Raw genomic sequence first — 26,367 nt, 5'->3', positions numbered from 1 at the left:
TGCTCCTATGTACAAGAATATAACTACTATAATACTGCTCATATATGCAAGAATATAACTACTATAATACTGCCCCTATGTACAAGAATATAACTACTATAATACTACTCCTATGTACAAGAATATAACTACTATAATACTACCTCCTATGTACAAGAATATAACTACTATAATACTGCTCTTATGTACAAGAATATAACTACTATAATACTACTCCTATGTACAAGAATATAACTACTATAATACTGCCTCCTATATACAAGAATATAACTACTATAATACTGCCCCCTATGTACAAGAATATAACTACTATAATACTGCCTCCTATGTACAAGAATATAACTACTATAATACTGCCCCCTATGTACAAGAATATAACTACTATAATACTACTCCTATGTACAAGAATATAACTACTATAATACTGCCTCCTATGTACAAGAATATAACTACTATAATACTTCCTCCTATATACAAGAATATAACTACTATAATACTGCCTCCTATATACAAGAATATAACTACTATAATACTGCCTCCTATATACAAGAATATAACTACTATAATACTGCCCCCTATGTACAAGAATATAACTACTATAATACTGCCTCCTATGTACAAGAATATAACTACTATAATACTGCCCCCTATGTACAAGAATATAACTACTATAATACTGCCCCCTATGTACAAGAATATAACTACTATAATACTACTCCTATGTACAAGAATATAACTACTATAATACTGCTCCTATGTACAAGAATATAACTACTGTAATACTACCTCCTATGTGCAAGAATATAACTACTATAATACTGCTCCTATGTACAAGAATATAACTACTATAATACTACCTACTATGTACAAGAATATAACTACTATAATACTTCTCTTATGTACAAGAATATAACTACTATAATACTGTTCCTATGTACAAGAATATAACTACTATAATACTGCTCCTATGTACAAGAATATAACTACTATAATACTGCTCCTATGTACAAGAATATAACTACTATAATACTGCTCATATGTGCAAGAATATAACTACTATAATACTACTATGTACAAGAATATAACTACTATAATACTACTCCTATGTACAAGAATATAACTACTATAATACTACCTCTTATGTACAAGAATATAACTACTATAATACTGCCCCTATGTACAAGAATATAACTACTATAATACTACTCCTATGTACAAGAATATAACTACTATAATACTGCCCCTATGTACAAGAATATAACTACTATAATACTACTCCTATGTACAAGAATATAACTACTATAATACTACCTCCTATGTACAAGAATATAACTACTATAATACTGCTCCTATGTACAAGAATATAACTACTATAATACTGCTCCTATGTACAAGAATATAACTACTATAATACTACCTCCTATGTGCAAGAATATAACTACTATAATACTGCTCCTATGTACAAGAATATAACTACTATAATACTACCTCCTATGTACAAGAATATAACTACTATAATACTGCTCTTATGTACAAGAATATAACTACTATAATACTGTTCCTATGTACAAGAATATAACTACTATAATACTGTTCCTATGTACAAGAATATAACTACTATAATACTGCTCCTATGTACAAGAATATAACTACTATAATACTGCTCATATGTGCAAGAATATAACTACTATAATACTGCCCCTATGTACAAGAATATAACTACTATAATACTACTCCTATGTACAAGAATATAACTACTATAATACTACCTCCTATGTACAAGAATATAACTACTATAATACTGCTCTTATGTACAAGAATATAACTACTATAATACTACTCCTATGTACAAGAATATAACTTCTATAATACTACTCCTATGTACAAGAATATAACTACTATAATACTACTCTTATGTACAAGAATATAACTACTATAATACTGCTCCTATGTACAAGAATATAACTACTATAATACTACTCCTATGTACAAGAATATAACTACTATAATACTGCTCCTATGTACAAGAATATAACTACTATAATACTGCTCTTATGTACAAGAATATAACTACTATAATACTGTTCCTATGTACAAGAATATAACTACTATAATACTGCTCCTATGTACAAGAATATAACTACTATAATACTGCTCCTATGTACAAGAATATAACTACTATAATACTACCTCCTATGTGCAAGAATATAACTACTATAATACTGCTCCTATGTACAAGAATATAACTACTATAATACTACCTCCTATGTACAAGAATATAACTACTATAATACTGCTCTTATGTACAAGAATATAACTACTATAATACTGTTCCTATGTACAAGAATATAACTACTATAATACTGTTCCTATGTACAAGAATATAACTACTATAATACTGCTCCTATGTACAAGAATATAACTACTATAATACTGCCCCTATGTACAAGAATATAACTACTATAATACTACTCCTATGTACAAGAATATAACTACTATAATACTACCTCCTATGTACAAGAATATAACTACTATAATACTGCTCATATGTGCAAGAATATAACTACTATAATACTACCTCCTATGTACAAGAATATAACTACTATAATACTACTCCTATGTACAAGAATATAACTACTATAATACTACTTCCTATGTACAAGAATATAACTACTATAATACTACTCCTATGTACAAGAATATAACTACTATAATACTGCCCCTATGTACAAGAATATAACTACTATAATACTACTCCTATGTACAAGAATATAACTACTATAATACTACCTCCTATGTACAAGAATATAACTACTATAATACTACTCCTATGTACAAGAATATAACTACTATAATACTACTCCTATGTACAAGAATATAACTACTATAATACTGCTCTTCTGTACAAGAATATAACTACTATAATACTGCTCATATGTGCAAGAATATAACTACTATAATACTACTCCTATGTACAAGAATATAACTACTATAATACTGCCCCTATGTACAAGAATATAACTACTATAATACTACTCCTATGTACAAGAATATAACTACTATAATACTACCTCCTATGTACAAGAATATAACTACTATAATACTGCTCCTATGTACAAGAATATAACTACTATAATACTACTCCTATGTACAAGAATATAACTTCTATAATACTACTCCTATGTACAAGAATATAACTACTATAATACTGCTCCTATGTACAAGAATATAACTATTATAATACTACCTTCTATGTACAAGAATATAACTACTATAATACTACTCCTATGTACAAGAATATAACTACTATAATACTACTCCTATGTACAAGAATATAACTTCTATAATACTACTCCTATGTACAAGAATATAACTACTATAATACTGCTCATATGTACAAGAATATAACTACTATAATACTGCTCTTATGTACAAGAATATAACTACTATAATACTGCTCATATGTACAAGAATATAACTACTATATTACTACTCTTATGTACAAGAATATAACTACTATAATACTGCTCCTATGTACAAGAATATAACTACTATAATACTACCTCCTATGTACAAGAATATAACTACTATAATACTGCTCTTATGTACAAGAATATAACTACTATAATACTGCTCCTATGTACAAGAATATAGCTACTATAATACTGCTCCTATGTACAAGAATATAACTACTATAATACTACCTCCTATGTACAATAATATAACTACTATAATACTACCTCCTATGTACAAGAATATAACTACTATAATACTGCTCTTATGTACAAGAATATAACTAATACTACTCCTATGTACAAGAATATAACTACTATAATACTGCTCCTATGTACAAGAATATAACTACTATAATACTGCTCATATGTACAAGAATATAACTACTATAATACTACTCTTATGTACAAGAATATAACTACTATAATACTGCTCATATGTACAAGAATATAACTACTATAATACTGCTCCTATGTACAAGAATATAACTACTATAATACTACCTCCTATGTACAAGAATATAACTACTATAATACTACTCCTATGTACAAGAATATAACTACTATAATACTACTCCTATGTACAAGAATATAACTACTATAATACTGCTCTTATGTACAAGAATATAACTACTATAATACTGTTCCTATGTACAAGAATATAACTACTATAATACTACTCCTATGTACAAGAATATAACTACTATAATACTACCTCCTATGTACAAGAATATAACTACTATAATACTACTCCTATGTACAAGAATATAACTACTATAATACTACTCCTATGTACAAGAATATAACTACTATAATACTACCTCCTATGTACAAGAATATAACTACTATAATACTGCTCTTATGTACAAGAATATAACTACTATAATACTACCTCCTATGTACAAGAATATAACTACTATAATACTACTCTTATGTACAAGAATATAACTACTATAATACTACTCTTATGTACAAGAATATAACTACTATAATACTGCTCCTATGTACAAGAATATAACTACTATAATACTGCTTCTATGTACAAGAATATAACTACTATAATACTACCTCCTATGTACAAGAATATAACTACTATAATACTACTCCTATGTACAAGAATATAACTACTATAATACTACTCCTATTTACAAGAATATAACTACTATAATACTGCTCTTCTGTACAAGAATATAACTACTATAATACTGCTCTTATGTACAAGAATATAACTACTATAATACTGATCCTTTGTACAAGAATATAACTACTATAATACTGCTCGTATGTGCAAGAATATAACTACTATAATACTGCCCCTATGTACAAGAATATAACTACTATAATACTACTCCTATGTACAAGAATATAACTACTATAATACTGTTCTTATGTACAAGAATATAACTACTATAATACTGCTCCTATGTACAAGAATATAACTACTATAATACTGCTCCTATGTACAAGAATATAACTACTATAATACTACCTCCTATGTACAAGAATATAACTACTATAATACTGCTCTTATGTACAAGAATATAACTACTATAATACTGCCCCTATGTACAAGAATATAACTACTATAATACTACCTCCTATGTACAAGAATATAACTACTATAATACTGTTCTTATGTACAAGAATATAACTACTATAATACTGCTCCTATGTACAAGAATATAACTACTATAATACTGCTCCTATGTACAAGAATATAACTACTATAATACTACCTCCTATGTACAAGAATATAACTACTATAATACTGCTCTTATGTACAAGAATATAACTACTATAATACTGTTCCTATGTACAAGAATATAACTACTATAATACTGTTCTTATGTACAAGAATATAACTACTATAATACTGCTCCTATGTACAAGAATATAACTACTATAATACTGCTCCTATGTACAAGAATATAACTACTATAATACTACCTCCTATGTACAAGAATATAACTACTATAATACTGCTCTTATGTACAAGAATATAACTACTATAATACTGTTCCTATGTACAAGAATATAACTACTATAATACTGTTCTTATGTACAAGAATATAACTACTATAATACTTCCTCCTATGTGCAAGAATATAACTACTATAATACTGCTCCTATGTACAAGAATATAACTACTATAATACTACCTCCTATGTACAAGAATATAACTACTATAATACTGCTCTTATGTACAAGAATATAACTACTATAATACTGTTCCTATGTACAAGAATATAACTACTATAATACTGCTCCTATGTACAAGAATATAACTACTATAATACTGCTCCTATGTACAAGAATATAACTACTATAATACTGCTCCTATGTACAAGAATATAACTACTATAATACTACCTCCTATGTGCAAGAATATAACTACTATAATACTGCTCCTATGTACAAGAATATAACTACTATAATACTACCTCCTATGTACAAGAATATAACTACTATAATACTGCTCTTATGTACAAGAATATAACTACTATAATACTGTTCCTATGTACAAGAATATAACTACTATAATACTGTTCCTATGTACAAGAATATAACTACTATAATACTGCTCCTATGTACAAGAATATAACTACTATAATACTGCTCATATATGCAAGAATATAACTACTATAATACTGCCCCTATGTACAAGAATATAACTACTATAATACTACTCCTATGTACAAGAATATAACTACTATAATACTACCTCCTATGTACAAGAATATAACTACTATAATACTGCTCTTATGTACAAGAATATAACTACTATAATACTACTCCTATGTACAAGAATATAACTACTATAATACTGCCTCCTATATACAAGAATATAACTACTATAATACTGCCCCCTATGTACAAGAATATAACTACTATAATACTGCCTCCTATGTACAAGAATATAACTACTATAATACTGCCCCCTATGTACAAGAATATAACTACTATAATACTACTCCTATGTACAAGAATATAACTACTATAATACTGCCTCCTATGTACAAGAATATAACTACTATAATACTTCCTCCTATATACAAGAATATAACTACTATAATACTGCCTCCTATATACAAGAATATAACTACTATAATACTGCCTCCTATATACAAGAATATAACTACTATAATACTGCCCCCTATGTACAAGAATATAACTACTATAATACTGCCTCCTATGTACAAGAATATAACTACTATAATACTGCCCCCTATGTACAAGAATATAACTACTATAATACTGCCCCCTATGTACAAGAATATAACTACTATAATACTACTCCTATGTACAAGAATATAACTACTATAATACTGCTCCTATGTACAAGAATATAACTACTGTAATACTACCTCCTATGTGCAAGAATATAACTACTATAATACTGCTCCTATGTACAAGAATATAACTACTATAATACTACCTACTATGTACAAGAATATAACTACTATAATACTTCTCTTATGTACAAGAATATAACTACTATAATACTGTTCCTATGTACAAGAATATAACTACTATAATACTGCTTCTATGTACAAGAATATAACTACTATAATACTGCTCCTATGTACAAGAATATAACTACTATAATACTGCTCATATGTGCAAGAATATAACTACTATAATACTACTATGTACAAGAATATAACTACTATAATACTACTCCTATGTACAAGAATATAACTACTATAATACTACCTCTTATGTACAAGAATATAACTACTATAATACTGCCCCTATGTACAAGAATATAACTACTATAATACTACTCCTATGTACAAGAATATAACTACTATAATACTGCCCCTATGTACAAGAATATAACTACTATAATACTACTCCTATGTACAAGAATATAACTACTATAATACTACCTCCTATGTACAAGAATATAACTACTATAATACTGCTCCTATGTACAAGAATATAACTACTATAATACTGCTCCTATGTACAAGAATATAACTACTATAATACTACCTCCTATGTGCAAGAATATAACTACTATAATACTGCTCCTATGTACAAGAATATAACTACTATAATACTACCTCCTATGTACAAGAATATAACTACTATAATACTGCTCTTATGTACAAGAATATAACTACTATAATACTGTTCCTATGTACAAGAATATAACTACTATAATACTGTTCCTATGTACAAGAATATAACTACTATAATACTGCTCCTATGTACAAGAATATAACTACTATAATACTGCTCATATGTGCAAGAATATAACTACTATAATACTGCCCCTATGTACAAGAATATAACTACTATAATACTACTCCTATGTACAAGAATATAACTACTATAATACTACCTCCTATGTACAAGAATATAACTACTATAATACTGCTCTTATGTACAAGAATATAACTACTATAATACTACTCCTATGTACAAGAATATAACTTCTATAATACTACTCCTATGTACAAGAATATAACTACTATAATACTACTCTTATGTACAAGAATATAACTACTATAATACTGCTCCTATGTACAAGAATATAACTACTATAATACTACTCCTATGTACAAGAATATAACTACTATAATACTACTCCTATGTACAAGAATATAACTACTATAATACTACCTCCTATGTACAAGAATATAACTACTATAATACTACTCTTATGTACAAGAATATAACTACTATAATACTGCTCTTATGTACAAGAATATAACTACTATAATACTGCTGCTATGTACAAGAATATAACTACTATAATACTACCTCCTATGTACAAGAATATAACTACTATAATACTGCTCTTATGTATAAGAATATAACTACTATAATACTGTTCCTATGTACAAGAATATAACTACTATAATACTGCTCCTATGTACAAGATTATAACTACTATAATACTGCTCATATGTGCAAGAATATAACTACTATAATACTACCTCCTATGTACAAGAATATAACTACTATAATACTGCCCCTATGTACAAGAATATAACTACTATAATACTACTCCTATGTACAAGAATATAACTACTATAATACTACCTCCTATGTACAAGAATATAACTACTATAATACTGCTCTTATGTACAAGAATATAACTACTATAATACTGTTCCTATGTACAAGAATATAACTACTATAATACTGCTCCTATGTACAAGAATATAACTACTATAATACTGCTCCTATGTACAAGAATATAACTACTATAATACTGCTCCTATGTACAAGAATATAACTACTATAATACTACCTCCTATGTGCAAGAATATAACTACTATAATACTGCTCCTATGTACAAGAATATAACTACTATAATACTACCTCCTATGTACAAGAATATAACTACTATAATACTGCTCTTATGTACAAGAATATAACTACTATAATACTGTTCCTATGTACAAGAATATAACTACTATAATACTGTTCCTATGTACAAGAATATAACTACTATAATACTGCTCATATGTGCAAGAATATAACTACTATAATACTGCCCCTATGTACAAGAATATAACTACTATAATACTACTCCTATGTACAAGAATATAACTACTATAATACTACCTCCTATGTACAAGAATATAACTACTATAATACTGCTCTTATGTACAAGAATATAACTACTATAATACTACTCCTATGTACAAGAATATAACTACTATAATACTACCTCCTATGTACAAGAATATAACTACTATAATACTGCTCATATGTGCAAGAATATAACTACTATAATACTACTCCTATGTACAAGAATATAACTACTATAATACTACCTCCTATGTACAAGAATATAACTACTATAATACTGCTCTTATGTACAAGAATATAACTACTATAATACTACTCCTATGTACAAGAATATAACTACTATAATACTGCCTCCTATATACAAGAATATAACTACTATAATACTGCCCCCTATGTACAAGAATATAACTACTATAATACTGCCTCCTATGTACAAGAATATAACTACTATAATACTGCCCCCTATGTACAAGAATATAACTACTATAATACTACTCCTATGTACAAGAATATAACTACTATAATACTGCCTCCTATGTACAAGAATATAACTACTATAATACTTCCTCCTATATACAAGAATATAACTACTATAATACTGCCTCCTATATACAAGAATATAACTACTATAATACTGCCTCCTATATACAAGAATATAACTACTATAATACTGCCCCCTATGTACAAGAATATAACTACTATAATACTGCCTCCTATGTACAAGAATATAACTACTATAATACTGCCCCCTATGTACAAGAATATAACTACTATAATACTGCCCCCTATGTACAAGAATATAACTACTATAATACTACTCCTATGTACAAGAATATAACTACTATAATACTGCTCCTATGTACAAGAATATAACTACTATAATACTACCTCCTATGTGCAAGAATATAACTACTATAATACTGCTCCTATGTACAAGAATATAACTACTATAATACTACCTACTATGTACAAGAATATAACTACTATAATACTTCTCTTATGTACAAGAATATAACTACTATAATACTGTTCCTATGTACAAGAATATAACTACTATAATACTGCTCCTATGTACAAGAATATAACTACTATAATACTGCTCCTATGTACAAGAATATAACTACTATAATACTGCTCATATGTGCAAGAATATAACTACTATAATACTACTCCTATGTGCAAGAATATAACTACTATAATACTACTCCTATGTACAAGAATATAACTACTATAATACTACCTCCTATGTACAAGAATATAACTACTATAATACTGCCCCTATGTACAAGAATATAACTACTATAATACTACTCCTATGTACAAGAATATAACTACTATAATACTACCTCCTATGTACAAGAATATAACTACTATAATACTGCTCCTATGTACAAGAATATAACTACTATAATACTGCTCCTATGTACAAGAATATAACTACTATAATACTACCTCCTATGTGCAAGAATATAACTACTATAATACTGCTCCTATGTACAAGAATATAACTACTATAATACTACCTCCTATGTACAAGAATATAACTACTATAATACTGCTCCTATGTACAAGAATATAACTACTATAATACTGCTCCTATGTACAAGAATATAACTACTATAATACTACCTCCTATGTACAAGAATATAACTACTATAATACTGCTCTTATGTACAAGAATATAACTACTATAATACTGTTCCTATGTACAAGAATATAACTACTATAATACTGTTCCTATGTACAAGAATATAACTACTATAATACTGCTCCTATGTACAAGAATATAACTACTATAATACTGCTCATATGTGCAAGAATATAACTACTATAATACTGCCCCTATGTACAAGAATATAACTACTATAATACTACTCCTATGTACAAGAATATAACTACTATAATACTACCTCCTATGTACAAGAATATAACTACTATAATACTGCTCTTATGTACAAGAATATAACTACTATAATACTACTCCTATGTACAAGAATATAACTACTATAATACTGCCTCCTATATACAAGAATATAACTACTATAATACTGCCCCCTATGTACAAGAATATAACTACTATAATACTGCCTCCTATGTACAAGATTATAACTACTATAATACTGCCCCCTATGTATAAGAATATAACTACTATAATACTACTCCTATGTACAAGAATATAACTACTATAATACTTCCTCCTATATACAAGAATATAACTACTATAATACTGCCTCCTATATACAAGAATATAACTACTATAATACTGCCTCCTATATACAAGAATATAACTACTATAATACTGCCCCCTATGTACAAGAATATAACTACTATAATACTGCCTCCTATGTACAAGAATATAACTACTATAATACTGCCCCCTATGTACAAGAATATAACTACTATAATACTACTCCTATGTACAAGAATATAACTACTATAATACTGCTCCTATGTACAAGAATATAACTACTATAATACTACCTCCTATGTGCAAGAATATAACTACTATAATACTTCTCCTATGTACAAGAATATAACTACTATAATACTACCTACTATGTACAAGAATATAACTACTATAATACTGCTCTTATGTACAAGTATATAACTACTATAATACTACTCCTATGTACAAGAATATAACTACTATAATACTGTTCCTATGTACAAGAATATAACTACTATAATACTACTCCTATGTACAAGAATATAACTACTATAATACTACTCCTATGTACAAGAATATAACTACTATAATACTACTCCTATGTACAAGAATATAACTACTATAATACTACTCCTATGTACAAGAATATAACTACTATAATACTACTCCTATGTACAAGAATATAACTACTATAATACTACTCCTATGTACAAGAATATAACTACTATAATACTACCTCTTATGTACAAGAATATAACTACTATAATACTGCCCCTATGTACAAGAATATAACTACTATAATACTACTCCTATGTACAAGAATATAACTACTATAATACTGCTCCTATGTACAAGAATATAACTACTATAATACTACCTCCTATGTACAAGAATATATCTACTATAATACTGCTCCTATGTACAAGAATATAACTACTATAATACTACCTCCTATGTACAAGAATATAACTACTATAATACTACTCCTATGTACAAGAATATATCTACTATAATACTGCTCCTATGTACAAGAATATAACTACTATAATACTACTCCTATATACAAGAATATAACTACTATAATACTGCCTCCTATGTACAAGAATATAACTACTATAATACTGCCTCCTATGTACAAGAATATAACTACTATAATACTGCTCCTATGTACAAGAATATAACTATTATAATACTGCTCCTATGTACAAGAATATAACTATTATAATACTGCTCCTATGTACAAGAATATAACTACTATAATACTACTATGTACAAGAATATAACTACTATAATACTACTCCTATGTTCTTCTATAAATCAGCAGTGTGTCTGAGTGTACGGTATATGTACAGGGTGTATATATGTGCCCCATCTTAGTTCTCTCTGTATATAACTCTCTCTGTCTCTGTACTGTTAGTATGTCGGTGACCTCTTGGAGCAGTATAATGTGCCGCCACCTCCCTGTGTCTCCTCCGTCCGGCGCAGAGTCCAGCAGGTAAGTACCGCAGTGTCTTCTCTCTTTATATAGGTGATATATTAACCCTTAGTGGTAATTGCTGTAATATCTTCTCCTTTTAGATTGTACTTAATTTTGTGGGGGAGGAGAGCTCGTCTGTGACCCCGGAGGTCCCCGCACCCTGCACGTCATGTGACTTATCTCCTCCATTAGTCACATCCCGACAGCACCAAGAAACACAGGTAGGTGCGCCCGTAGATCTCCGATTCCTGATCCTGCTGTAGAGAGGAGGACGCCGGCTCTGACACCGCACCTGTAATGTTATCGGAGACCCCGGACTGGTATAACAGTCGGAGAAGATATAATATATATATATATATATATATATATATATATATATATAATTGTCTCCCCTAATGTCAGGCTCGGCCTCCTCCAGTGTGTTGTGACCATTTATTGCCCAATCCCGTCTTGTCTCTCGGAGTCCGTCGCTCACATGTTCTCTTTCTTCCAGACCTGCGGTGAATTTCTCCAGCGATCTCCACAGAGAGATCAAGACAAACCAAAGAGTCCACAGAGCCATCCAAGTGGCCCTCAAAGACCCCCGCAGAGCCTTCCAAGGGGCCCACCCAGACCCCCGCAGAGCTACAGCTGCCCGCCTGCACTGACCGCCCATACCACGTTATTCCAGGTGATGCGGTGTATGAGTTAGTGGATGATAGCGCTGTGCGTACAGTCGTGTCTCAGGATTAACCCTTTAGTGACACCTTATTCTGACACAGGTAGAAGAGAGTAGCCGGAGGCCTCCTGTGACCCGTGTAGCGCAGCCTCCGGCCACTGGCCACAGCCTGGAGAATAAGGTACTGCTCAGCTCCCCCTCCCCCTCCTAGTGTGACCTCTGGTATGTGGGGTAATGGCTGACTACTCTCATCATCCGCAGTACTGATCGGGGTTATACCTCACGGATTCTGACGCTCCTTCTCTGCCCCTCAGGTGACATTTGAAGACATTGCTGTATATTTCTGTCAGGCAGAATGGGAACTGCTGGGGGACAGCGAGAAGGGCCTGTACAAGGCGGTCATGTCTGACAACTACCTGTCTCTGACTACTCTGGGTAAGTCAGCGTAGCAGCGCCGTGTCCAGCACAGGCCACTAGAGGGCGCACGTCCTTATAGATTTCTTCTCCATCCTCAGGTCTCCTGCAGGAGAAGCCGGCGCTGCTTGTAAGGATAGAGAATGAGGAGGAGAATCTGTGGGTCAGCGACGGCCCCGGCAGAAGGATCCAGCACCAGGGTGAGAGCTGTGTCACTGACTGACCGTACACAACAAGCGAGCGGAGCTTATATTGCTGAGCTGCAGGATGTCACAGTGTGTCAGTGCAGGGTGGAGCCGGTCTCCAGCTTAATTGCTCACTTCTTAGGCTTTACTTTTGAGATTTTCTGACTGCTGGTCTGAACTGAAACCTGTTTTGTGATTTCAGAGGAGGATCTCGGTTTCCTAGACCCAGAGATGGAGGGAGTCCGCATATTGGTTAAGGATAGCGATACGTCACCCCGATCCGGGCGCGGTGAGATCTCCTCAGCCTTTCTACTGCTGATATGATCTTGTCTGCTACTTATGTGTCTATTTATATCATTGTCAGAGCGCTAAGTTGTTGTTTCCCGTTGTCAGAATCTGCTGAGAGTAGTAGTCACCTCGGGGCCTTGATGCGACTCGTGAATGAGATCCCAGGTTTCCTTTTGGGCAGCTCAGTCACAGATGGCAGCAGTTCTCCTGCCTGCAGCACAGAGGAGCATGGGAGCAGCAGGGCGTTCCTGGAAGGTGAGGGGGCCTACCCGGGGGACTGGATGGGGGACTGACTACCCGGGGGACTGGATGGGGGACTGACTACCCGGGGGACTGGATGGGGGACTGACTATCCAGGAGACTGGATGGGGGACTGACTACCCGGGAGACTGGATGGGGGACTGACTACCCGGGAGACTGGATGGGGGACTGACTACCCAGGAGACTGGATGGGGGACTGACTACCCGGGAGACTGGATGGGGGACTGACTACCCAGGAGACTGGATGGGGGACTGACTACCCGGGAGACTGGATGGGGGACTGACTACATGGGAGACTGGATGGGTAACTGACTACATGGGAGACTGGATGGGGGACTGACTACCCGGGAGACTGGATGGGGGACTGACTACATGGGAGACTGGATGGGGGACTGACTACCCAGGAGACTGGATGGGGGACTGACTATCCAGGAGACTGGATGGGGGACTGACTACACGGGAGACTGGATGGGGGACTGACTACATGGGAGACTGGATGGGGGACTGACTATCCGGGAGACTGGATGGGGGACTGACTATCCAGGAGACTGGATGGGGGACTGACTACATGGGAGACTGGATGGGGGACTGACTACATGGGAGACTGGATGGGGGACTGACTACATGGGAGACTGGATGGGGGACTGACTATCCAGGAGACTGGATGGGGGACTGACTATATGGGGGACTGGATGGGTAACTGACTACATGGGAGACTGGATGGGGGACTGACTACATGGGAGACTGGATGGGGGACTGACTACATGGGAGACTGGATGGGTAACTGACTACACGGGAGACTGGATGGGGGACTGACTACATGGGAGACTGGATGGGGGACTGACTACATGGGAGACTGGATGGGGGACTGACTATCCAGGAGACTGGATGGGGGACTGACTATATGGGGGACTGGATGGGTAACTGACTACATGGGAGACTGGATGGGGGACTGACTACATGGGAGACTGGATGGGGGACTGACTACATGGGAGACTGGATGGGTAACTGACTACACGGGAGACTGGATGGGGGACTGACTACATGGGAGACTGGATGGGGGACTGATTACATGGGGGACTGGATGGGGGACTGATTACATGGGGGACTGACTACCCAGGAGACTGGATGGGGGACTGACTACATGGGAGACTGGATGGGGGACTGACTACACGGGAGACTGGATGGGGGACTGACTACACGGGAGACTGGATGGGGGACTGACTACATGGGAGACTGGATGGGGGACTGACTATCCAGGAGACTGGATGGGGGACTGACTACATGGGAGACTGGATGGGTAACTGACTACATGGGAGACTGGATGGGGGACTGACTACATGGGAGACTGGATGGGGGACTGACTACATGGGAGACTGGATGGGTAACTGACTACACGGGAGACTGGATGGGGGACTGACTACATGGGAGACTGGATGGGTAACTGACTACACGGGAGACTGGATGGGGGACTGACTACATGGGAGACTGGATGGGGGACGGACTATCCAGGAGACTGGATGGGGGACTGACTACATGGGAGACTGGATGGGTAACTGACTACATGGGAGACTGGATGGGGGACTGACTACACGGGAGACTGGATGGGGGACTGACTACACGGGAGACTGGATGGGGGACTGACTACACGGGAGACTGGATGGGGGACTGACTACCCAGGAGACTGGATGGGGGACTGACTACATGGGAGACTGGATGGGGGACTGACTACATGGGAGACTGGATGGGTAACTGACTACATGGGAGACTGGATGGGGGACTGACTACACGGGAGACTGGATGGGGGACTGACTACCCAGGAGACTGGATGGGGGACGGACTACCTGGGGGACTGACTACCCAGGAGCCTGGATGTCCGGGGCCCACTATCCGGGAGTCTAGATGAGGGACTGACTGCCCTGCATTGTGAGTTCTGCTTGCAGTGAGATAACCCATGGGTTTTATTTTCTAGTTAAAACAGAGGAGCGTTCCCCGGCCTGTTCCCCGGCCTCTGCTCATGTTCCTCTGCCCAGTGAGACTCCAGAAATCCCAGCCAGTCCGGGGCTGCACCGGAGTATGGAGCAGTGTAATGTCAAAATCATGGCCAAAGCCGAAAAGAGTAAGTGTCTCAGTCATGAAGGATGTTACTAGGTCCTGACCGGGGGCCACAGAGCCTTGATTGCAGTATTCCTTGTATTCCAGCAGAGGTCGCTGTGAGTCAGTCCTCCAGGTACAGCACTCCCGTATCACCATCCTGTATCAAGAGTGACCCGGGCACCGGCACTGAGGGCAGGCTGCAGATAAAGCAAGGTACCCGGGGGCAAAAACTAATGTAAAACATGATGCAAAGTTTCCTGCACTTGTGCTAGATGGACAGAATCACCCTGAATATGTATAAGTGTCAGCTCCTCTCTATATATCTGTATACACGTATATATGTATGAGCAGTCAGATGCAGGGCCATAGTCTTGTGCTGTATCCTGTCACAGAAGAATCTCCTGCAGCCTGCAGTCCTGCCCTTCACCCCGCACATCTCAGAGACGTCCCTCCTGTGAAGCTCGGCATTACACACCATGCAAGGAATCCACTGTACAGCCCAGGATCCCGGGACCATCTGATCCCTGACCATGCCCGGAGACCCAGCTCTGGAGGTAAGGGCGACATTTTTATAGGGACATTTCAGAGAAGACCATGTTCCAATATCCACTGATGTAATTTTATAATTCTGACCGCTGTCTACAGGTGGCGCTGCACTGAGTCGCTCAACAGGAGCCTCGCCCAGGAACCCCAGAGTCTCCCCAATGTCTCCAAATCACGGAACAAACTGCACTGGTCTGGAGGATCTGAAAATCAAAATTAAACAAGGTCTGTGATATATATGTAATAGTGCACCGTGCAAAGCGTCATGTTAGAGGACAGCTGTGTGTGTAGTGGTGGAGTGTACCCCTAATGTCTCGCCATATAATTATATCCTGAGTCACATCCTGTATTATACTCCAGAGCTGCGCTCACTATTCTGCTGGTGCAGTCACTGTGTACATACATTACATTACTTATCCTGTATTATACTCCAGAGCTGCGCTCACTATTCTGCTGGTACAGTCACTGTGTACATACATTACATTACTTATCGTGTATTATACCCCAGAGCTGTACTCACTATTCTGCTGGTGCAGTCACTGTGTACATACATTACATTACTTATCCTGTATTATACTCCAGAGCTACGCTCACTATTCTGCTGGTACAGTCACTGTGTACATACATTACATTACTTATCCTGTATTATACTCCAGAGCTGCGCTCACTATTCTGCTGGTACAGTCACTGTGTACATACATTACATTACTTATCCTGTATTATACTCCAGAGCTGCGCTCACTATTCTGCTGGTACAGTCACTGTGTACATACATTACATTACTTATCCTGTATTATACTCCAGAGCTGCGCTCACTATTCTGCTGGTACAGTCACTGTGTACATACATTACATTACTTATCCTGTATTATACTCCAGAGCTGCACTCACTATTCTGCTGGTACAGTCACTGTGTACATACATTACATTACTTATCCTGTATTATACTCCAGAGCTGTGCTCACTATTCTGCTGGTACAGTCACTGTGTACATACATTACATTACTTATCCTGTATTATACTCCAGAGCTGCGCTCACTATTCTGCTGGTGCAGTCACTGTGTACATACATTACATTACTTATCCTGTATTATACCCCAGAGCTGCGCTCACTATTCTGCTGGTGCAGTCACTGTGTACATACATTACATTACTTATCCTGTATTATACCCCAGAGCTGCGCTCACTGTTCTGCTGGTGCAGTCACTGTGTACATACATTACATTACTTATCCTGTATTATACTCCAGAGCTGCGCTCACTATTCTGCTGGTGCAGTCACTGTGTACATACATTACATTACTTATCCTGTATTATACCCCAGAGCTGCGCTCACTATTCTGCTGGTACAATCACTGTACATACATTACATTACTTATCCTGTATTATACTCCAGAGCTGCGCTCACTATTCTGCTGGTGCAGTCACTCTGTACATACATTACATTACTTATCCTGTATTATACCCCAGAGCTGCGCTCACTATTCTGCTGGTACAGTCACTGTGTACATACATTACATTACTTATCCTGTATTATACTCCAGAGCTGCGCTCACTATTCTGCTGGTGCAGTCACTGTGTACATACATTACATTACTTATCCTGTATTATACTCCAGAGCTGCGCTCACTATTCTGCTGGTGCAGTCACTGTGTACATACATTACATTACTTATCCTGTATTATACCCCAGAGCTGCGCTCACTATTCTGCTGGTGCAGTCACTGTGTACATACATTACATTACTTATCCTGTATTATACCCCAGAGCTGCGCTCACTATTCTGCTGGTACAGTCACTGTGTACATACATTACATTACTTATCCTGTATTATACTCCAGAGCTGCGCTCACTATTCTGCCGGTGCAGTCACTGTGTACATACATTACATTACTTATCCTGTATTATACTCCAGAGCTGCGCTCACTATTCTGCTGGTACAGTCACTGTGTACATACATTACTTATCCTGTATTATACCCCAGAGCTGCGCTCACTATTCTGCTGGTGCAGTCACTGTGTACATACATTACATTACTTATCCTGTATTATACTCCAGAGCTGCGCTCACTATTCTGCTGGTACAGTCACTGTGTACATACATTACATTACTTATCCTGTATTATACTCCAGAGCTGCGCTCACTATTCTGCTGGTACAGTCACTGTGTACATACATTACATTACTTATCCTGTATTATACTCCAGAGCTGCGCTCACTATTCTGCTGGTGCAGTCACTGTGTACATACATTACATTACTTATCCTGTATTATACTCCAGAGCTGCGCTCACTATTCTGCTGGTACAGTCACTGTGTACATACATTACATTACTTATCCTGTATTATACTCCAGAGCTGCGCTCACTATTCTGCTGGTACAGTCACTGTGTACATACATTACATTACTTATCCTGTATTATACTCCAGAGCTGCGCTCACTATTCTGCTGGTACAGTCACTGTGTACATACATTACATTACTTATCCTGTATTATACTCCAGAGCTGCGCTCACTATTCTGCTGGTGCAGTCACTGTGTACATACATTACATTACTTATCCTGTATTATACTCCAGAGCTGCGCTCACTATTCTGCTGGTACAGTCACTGTGTACATACATTACATTACTTATCCTGTAGTATACTCCAGAGCTGCGCTCACTATTCTGCTGGTACAGTCACTGTGTACACACATTACATTACTTATCCTGTATTATACTCCGGAGCGGCGCTCTGTCCCATTGTATGATATGGCTGAGCATTGATATATATGATATGAATGCTGCAGTTGGGTTCGGCTCTGGGTCATGTGATGCATTACTATATAGTCATGTGATGTATGTATTACTGATATTTACTGTTTCTCCTTCTCTTCTTGCAGAGGATTCTGGGAGTGACAGAGACCTGGCGGAGTCCCCGCTATATGGCCGGAGGATCTACCAGTCTCCAGTGTCGGCGTCCACAGCGCTGCAGGCAGACAGGGAACACTGGAGATTGGCGGCTTCTCCCCTGAGATCTCCTGCAGGTAGTCAGTCTGTAATCCCCGTCCATGCTTTATACTGCAGCTCTGCTCCATCAGGTCACTCCTATGATCAGGTTCTCGGGGTGGCCTCAGTAAGGGGGTGGGGCCTGGTGAGCTTTTTTCGTCCTTTAATGTCATGGTAACAGTCTGTACCACATACCCACTTTTTGGGGTTTTGTTGTTACAGACCCCCCCCTGGGGAGCTCCCCCTTACACAGACTGGTGAACTGCCTGAAGGACTTTACTGGTGGCCGCCCCCGTCCTTACCTCGGCACATTGTCCAGTCCACGGTGGGGCGCGGATATGAGCCGACTCTGTGCAGGTAACTTTACTGCAGCGCTGCAAAATCTTCCCTGTATGCTGGAAAGTGGCGCTGAAAAGCTTCCTGTTATTCCAGATGTGTCCGGCAGAGGAAACCCGATCCCAGCGCCTCAGCCCAATCCATTCACTGTGGCCGTCACCAATGGAGCAGCCCAGCTAAGGGGCGCAGAGACCAAGACCCCAGACAGTCAGAACCCCCGGGCCGGCAGAGAGGGTGAGAGGACAGGGGCGAGGACGGGGCGGGCTCCGCTGTGGGGTGGTTATGGTTAATGACTCCGCTCTGCTATTGCCCCAGGGTCACACATGAGCAGCGCCCCACTCTCTTCCCTTGGGAGGTGTCTGGAAAAGCTCCACCCCCGTGGTGTGACCCACAGCAGCGAGGACCCCCGCAGGGCAGAACTGGGAGTGAAGAGGACACACTCTGACGGTAAGATGGCGCTTTGTGTGGGGCATTGAGTATGTGTAGGGGCCACAGCTTTGGGACCCTTCAATGAGACGCCTCTGACTTGTGGGGAAGCCTTATTAACCCCTTGGTAACACAGGCTGTAATAGCACCGTGCAGGCAGAGGACCCTTGGTGTGTCTGTGACCATTTATTAATGATGTTCCTGCGGTCCAGGGGGGGCGCTGTGTTTTCACGATCCTCTCTACATTTCAGATCTGTCCGGCCGGCCTGGTGTATTTGGGGCTAAGAGGCCGGCCCTGGATATGTCCAGCTCCTCTCGTGTTGTCAGCAGCTGTTCTCCTGGACACCGTGATCTGTGGAGACCCCCAGAGGAGCTCCCCCGGGCCCCCACTGAGGGTACGTGTAATACTGGAGGCACCTGGTACCCTTAATATGCAACATGCAAAAGTGTGCACTGCCCCATGTTCTGGGTGCAGCACCAGAAGCCTAAGGTTCTAGATCACAGCAGCAGGTTCTAGATGCTACACATATGCCCCCCTTCCCTCGTAGTCTGCCGTGTAGCCCCGGTATGTTGTCCGTCCTGGCGGCTGCAGCGGTTCCTGCTCTTTGGTTTTGCTCCCCCCGTTTATCACACGCCCCTCTCATCCTACAGATCAGTCTATCGGGAGCTCCCATCTGATCAGCGTCATGAACTGTGTCAGGAAGATCCCGGGCTGTCGGCCCAGCCCCTCCATACAGGTTACACCCACGGCAGACCCGGGCCGCACCTGCACACAAGGTGACTGTCAGCAGCAGATCCCCGCAGACATGAGTGCGGCTGCTCAGGTGTCAGGACACTTACCTGCTGCTTCTCTTTCAGGAGTCCTTACCGAGATGAAAGTCGTCAAAGTCAAACAAGAGAAGGATGACAGTCCTCCAGTGGAGACCTCCAGACAGTGGATAGCGCCACCGCACAGTCCGGAGGTCAAGTCAGGTCAGTTTAGTCCAGAATATCATTGTGAAGGGTTAATAAGCCAAGTATAACCTTTAGGCTGTCCAGAGTAGGACTCCATTATAAAAGTGCTGTACCTGCTTGTTGACTGTTTCCACACAAGTCTGAATGTAAAAGCTTTGGGTCCAGACACATGAATTGTGGGAACTCTGCAGAAATCCCAATATTTTAGCGCTGTCCAATAAAGTAATTTATTCTATTCTGGAATGATCTCTCTCGTGACTGTTTTGCAGGAGCTGCTGCCACGAATGTCCACCTGACTGGTCTGATGAGACTCATGGAGGAGATCCCATGTGTGGAGTCCAGTAACCCCTCGAGGGCCATGTATAGCATCGCTGTAGGACACTCGCTGGCCAGGAGGATGGACCGAGCCAATTACCTCTCCTGTAACGGTGAGAAGGAGGGATGGCAGGAAAGGGTTAATGGGGCACATGAAGCCTCCATGACAGCCCCGAGTATCGCTCCTCAGTGGTGCAGCCTCCTCTTTCTTGCTTATGTTCCGTTCCCTCCTTTAGATGACTCCAGTTTCCAGGCGGAGCTCAATGACAGCACCATTGCCTCTGTGGACTCTGTGTATAGCGATGACACCAGCTGGTCCTCGGAGAACGGTAACACCGCAAGTCCTGTCCCCAAATGTGCCGTCCTGGTGGTAAATTCTCACTCTGCTAATGGCTTCTGTCTCTCATCCCCAGTGGACCCTTCATATTCCGCCATCGGTGGGCTGCAGAGGGTGGTGAGCGAGTTTGCAGAATTGGGATCGGTCAGTCCCCTCGTTGCAGTTGGTGCTCCTCCTGTCTCTAGTGTCCAGGACGCACCTGGTCTGAAGAAACCCAAAGAGGCTGCATGTGGTGAGTAAAGATGGCTGCTGTGTCTGTGCCGTCCTTGGATTTTGGTACAGGGACATGGTGCACACGCGGTGTTGTGCCTGCAGTTGTAGTTGTGCAGCCGCTGCCTCCGTTGTGTAACGTCCTGAATGATCTTTACAGCTTCCACTTCCCGACTGAATGAGAGCACCAGACGATCGCCCCGGGATGCAGTCGGGGTTGCGGCCAGCGCCTGCTCCGCTGAGAATGGTGAGAAGTTACGTCCTATTCAATACGTCGTGTCTGTTATTGCCACACTTGTCCTCATGTCTGATGTATCCTGTAGGGGAAGCCGCAATTGCTGCAATTCGTGGCCTGCAGAAGGTGGTCCATGGCTTTGTAGAACAGGAGTGTGTGAGCCCCATAACTGCCGTCCGAAACAGCACCCCCAACAGCGCCCTGCGAGACTGTCCTGGGAGGAAAACCTGTCAGGAGGAGGAAGGTAAAAGCTTTATATTCAGGATCTGCCGTCGCTGCTCTGGGCCCCAGCTCCCGGCTGTCGCTGCTCTGGGCCCCGATTCCCGGCTGTCGCTGCTCTGGGCCCTGATTCCCGGCTGTCGCTGCTCTGGGGCCCCGGCTGTTGCTCCTCTTGGCCCCAGTCCCCGACTGTTGCGGCTCTGGGCCTCCGGCTGTCGCTGCTCTGGGCCCCCGGCTCTCGCTCCTCTTGGCCCCAGTCCCCGGCTGTCACTGCTCTGGCCCCCCGGCTGTCGCTGCTCTGGGCCCCCGGCTGTCGCTGCTCTGGGCCCCCGGCTGTCGCTGCTCTGGCCCCCCGGCTGTCGCTGCTCTGGCCCCCCGGCTGTCGCTGCTCTGGCCCCCCGGCTGTCGCTGCTCTGGGCCTCCGGCTGTCGCTGCTCTGGGCCCCCGGCTCTCGCTCCTCTTGGCCCCAGTCCCCGGCTGTCGCTGCTCTGGGCCCCCGGCTGTCGCTGCTCTGGGCCCCCGGCTGTCGCTGCTCTGGGCCCCTGGCTGTCGCTGCTCTGGGCCCCCGGCTGTCGCTGCTCTGGGCCCCCGGCTGTCGCTGCTCTGGGCCCCCGGCTGTCGCGGCTCTGAGCCCCCGGCTGTCGCGGCTCTGGGCCCCCGACTGTCGCTGCTCTGGGCCCCCGGCTGTCGCGGCTCTGAGCCCCGGTTGTTGCTCCTCTTGGCCTCAGTCCCCGGCTGTCGCGGCTCTGGGCCCCCGGCTGTCGCTGCTCTGGGCCCCCGGCTGTCGCGGCTCTGAGCCCCGGTTGTTGCTCCTCTTGGCCTCAGTCCCCGGCTGTCGCTGCTCTGGGCCCCCGGCTGTCGCTGCTCTGGCCCCCCGGCTGTCGCTGCTCTGGCCCCCCGGCTGTCGCTGCTCTGGCCCCCCGGCTGTCGCTGCTCTGGCCCCCCGGCTGTCGCTGCTCTGGCCCCCCGGCTGTCGCTGCTCTGGGCCCCCGGCTCTCGCTCCTCTTGGCCCCAGTCCCCGGCTGTCGCTGCTCTGGGCCCCCGGCTGTCGCTGCTCTGGGCCCCCGGCTGTCGCTGCTCTGGGCCCCCGGCTGTCGCTGCTCTGGGCCCCCGGCTGTCGCTGCTCTGGGCCCCCGGCTGTCGCTGCTCTGGGCCCCCGGCTGTCGCGGCTCTGAGCCCCCGGCTGTCGCGGCTCTGGGCCCCCGACTGTCGCTGCTCTGGGCCCCCGGCTGTCGCGGCTCTGAGCCCCGGTTGTTGCTCCTCTTGGCCTCAGTCCCCGGCTGTCGCGGCTCTGGGCCCCCGGCTGTCGCTGCTCTGGGCCCCCGGCTGTCGCGGCTCTGAGCCCCGGTTGTTGCTCCTCTTGGCCTCAGTCCCCGGCTGTCGCGGCTCTGAGCCCCGGTTGTTGCTCCTCTTGGCCTCAGTCCCCAGCTGTCGCTGCTCTGGGCCCCCGGCTGTCGCTGCTCTGGGCCCCCGGCTGTCGCGGCTCTGAGCCCCGGTTGTTGCTCCTCTTGGCCTCAGTCCCCGGCTGTCGCGGCTCTGGGCCCCCGGCTGTCGCGGCTCTGGGCCCCCGGCTGTCGCTGCTATGCTGTACTGCTATGCTCTGCCACTTCTTCCTCACAAGTGTATATATGTAATATCTATATATCTCCTGTGTTCTCTTGCCTTGCTTTCCCCACAGCTCCCTCGCCCCATCTCCAGGCGTCGTCTCCAGCCCCGGTCAGTCACCTCCTGTGTGACACTGGTAAATGGCTTTCTGCACCAGGTAAGGGGGAGCGCCTTGTTTATGATGGGTCTCCCCTATGACGTCTCCCGTGAGATCTGCATCTTCCTGTAGGTGTCACATTCATTTTGCTCCTCTCAGCAGACTCCTCGTACTCGGCGCTCAGCGGCCTACAGAAGGTGGTGAATGGCTTTTCGGAGATGAGCTGCGTCAGCCCGTTCTCGGCGGTCAGTACGCCTGTCAGCGAGGTCGCCATGGAGGTTTCCATTCAACGGAGGAGCGACGTGCAAGCACAAGGTGAGAAGTGTCTGCTCTCCATACATACCATTCACATTGTCTTATACTTGGTGCAGGGCCTGAGGGTTGGATTAGGCCACAGGGATTCCAAGATCAACATAGAGAACATTTATCATGCAGCGCCCCCTGAAGTCTGCATTAGGCATCACAATATAATAGTTTGACCCAAATTTAACATATAAACCTCCTTCATTACAAATACTACCATTGGTTGCACTGCAAGTACAATAATATCCTTCTGAGTACATATAGGTGTTACTGCATCTGGGCAGGGGCCTGGCAATGACGACCCCCTGGCTAGTACACCTGCCCTGTGCTGCTGATACTTGTGACTGATCTTCCTTTCCGTTTTGCACAGATTTTGCCTCCCCCACCCTCAGCGGCCAGAAGACTGTGATTAATGGGGTCCCTGAGGCTGGCTCCTTGAGCCCCCTGACAGTAGCCAGCACGGTGTCCAGCGAGAGTGATGCAGGCCCGGCCACGAGGAGCAGACGCAGTGACGAGGGTTTGTCATGTCAAGTATTTTTACTTCTGTAGTAACTGCGACATAAAACCTATGACTTGACGGCAGGTCATCCGCACCTCCGCTTAGGATTGAGCTGTGCCCCCTGCTGGAAATGTCACACAATGACAGGAGGAGACTCTGTTTGCTGAAAGAGATTCTTTTGCAACCAAAGCCAATTCTGTATCAAAGCCTGATAAGAGACTTGCACCATTTTTGATAAATCCCTGTCATTGACATTGTGGTGATGGAACGTGTCTGTCTGTAACCCCCGACCTCTCTATCCTCAGATGACATCTCACAAAGACCTTCAGCCGAGCGTCTGAGAGTGGCCGCCATCACTGTACCCAGTAAGTCCTTCCAAAGACGTGCCCACTCTGACACCCATGACTCACTGACCTCACTAGGGGGCGACACACCTTCCCTCCCCTCCCACCAAATACTCTCATTATTAGACCCCGCAGATCGTCATTCAGAAAAAATCTAAAATTATCTTCTTTTTTTTTTTTTTTTTACAAGGCCGTATCGACTCTGAGCATTGCCATAGTTCATCAGGCAGTCAGAAGACCTCCAGCAGCCACTGCATCGACCTGACGCAAGAGGAGGAGCCGGCGAGCAGCCGCAACAGGACCAATATGGCGGATAAGGAGAGAAAGCAGAAAAACCAGGAAGGTAAAAGCGCC

General features: G+C 41.3%; 1 protein-coding gene across 3 annotated transcripts in view; it reads left to right on the top strand.

Moving 5' to 3' along the window:
- Nucleotides 1–26,367, top strand: part of LOC142201040 (uncharacterized) — a 46,921-nt gene that overhangs the window by 16,194 nt on the left and 4,360 nt on the right. Inside the window, exons 8-36 of one of the 3 annotated variants that reach the window (XM_075271857.1) lie at nt 12,644–12,721; nt 12,805–12,924; nt 13,197–13,373; nt 13,465–13,542; nt 13,676–13,796; nt 13,877–13,975; nt 14,163–14,249; nt 14,354–14,503; nt 16,482–16,628; nt 16,715–16,819; nt 16,999–17,160; nt 17,252–17,374; nt 20,028–20,171; nt 20,356–20,490; nt 20,566–20,703; nt 20,785–20,916; nt 21,147–21,290; nt 21,547–21,672; nt 21,754–21,867; nt 22,119–22,277; nt 22,401–22,493; nt 22,578–22,733; nt 22,872–22,958; nt 23,035–23,190; nt 24,844–24,927; nt 25,027–25,182; nt 25,541–25,687; nt 25,975–26,034; nt 26,204–26,356. In XM_075271857.1, the coding sequence (XP_075127958.1) occupies nt 12,644–12,721; nt 12,805–12,924; nt 13,197–13,373; nt 13,465–13,542; nt 13,676–13,796; nt 13,877–13,975; nt 14,163–14,249; nt 14,354–14,503; nt 16,482–16,628; nt 16,715–16,819; nt 16,999–17,160; nt 17,252–17,374; nt 20,028–20,171; nt 20,356–20,490; nt 20,566–20,703; nt 20,785–20,916; nt 21,147–21,290; nt 21,547–21,672; nt 21,754–21,867; nt 22,119–22,277; nt 22,401–22,493; nt 22,578–22,733; nt 22,872–22,958; nt 23,035–23,190; nt 24,844–24,927; nt 25,027–25,182; nt 25,541–25,687; nt 25,975–26,034; nt 26,204–26,356 (3,631 nt within the window). Of the gene's footprint in view, nt 1–12,643; nt 12,722–12,804; nt 12,925–13,196; nt 13,374–13,464; nt 13,543–13,675; nt 13,797–13,876; nt 13,976–14,162; nt 14,250–14,353; nt 14,504–16,481; nt 16,629–16,711; nt 16,820–16,998; nt 17,161–17,251; nt 17,375–20,027; nt 20,172–20,355; nt 20,491–20,565; nt 20,704–20,784; nt 20,917–21,146; nt 21,291–21,546; nt 21,673–21,753; nt 21,868–22,118; nt 22,278–22,400; nt 22,494–22,577; nt 22,734–22,871; nt 22,959–23,034; nt 23,191–24,843; nt 24,928–25,026; nt 25,183–25,540; nt 25,688–25,974; nt 26,035–26,203; nt 26,357–26,367 lie in introns of all 3 variants that reach the window. The other 2 variants (XM_075271856.1, XM_075271855.1) reach the window with 2 other exon arrangements.

The sequence above is a fragment of the Leptodactylus fuscus genome, chromosome 4 (assembly GCF_031893055.1).
Source record: "Leptodactylus fuscus isolate aLepFus1 chromosome 4, aLepFus1.hap2, whole genome shotgun sequence".
Lineage (NCBI taxonomy): Eukaryota > Metazoa > Chordata > Amphibia > Anura > Leptodactylidae > Leptodactylus > Leptodactylus fuscus.
Note: the sequence above shows the minus strand (reverse complement) of the source record. Positions and strands in the feature narration are given on the sequence as shown.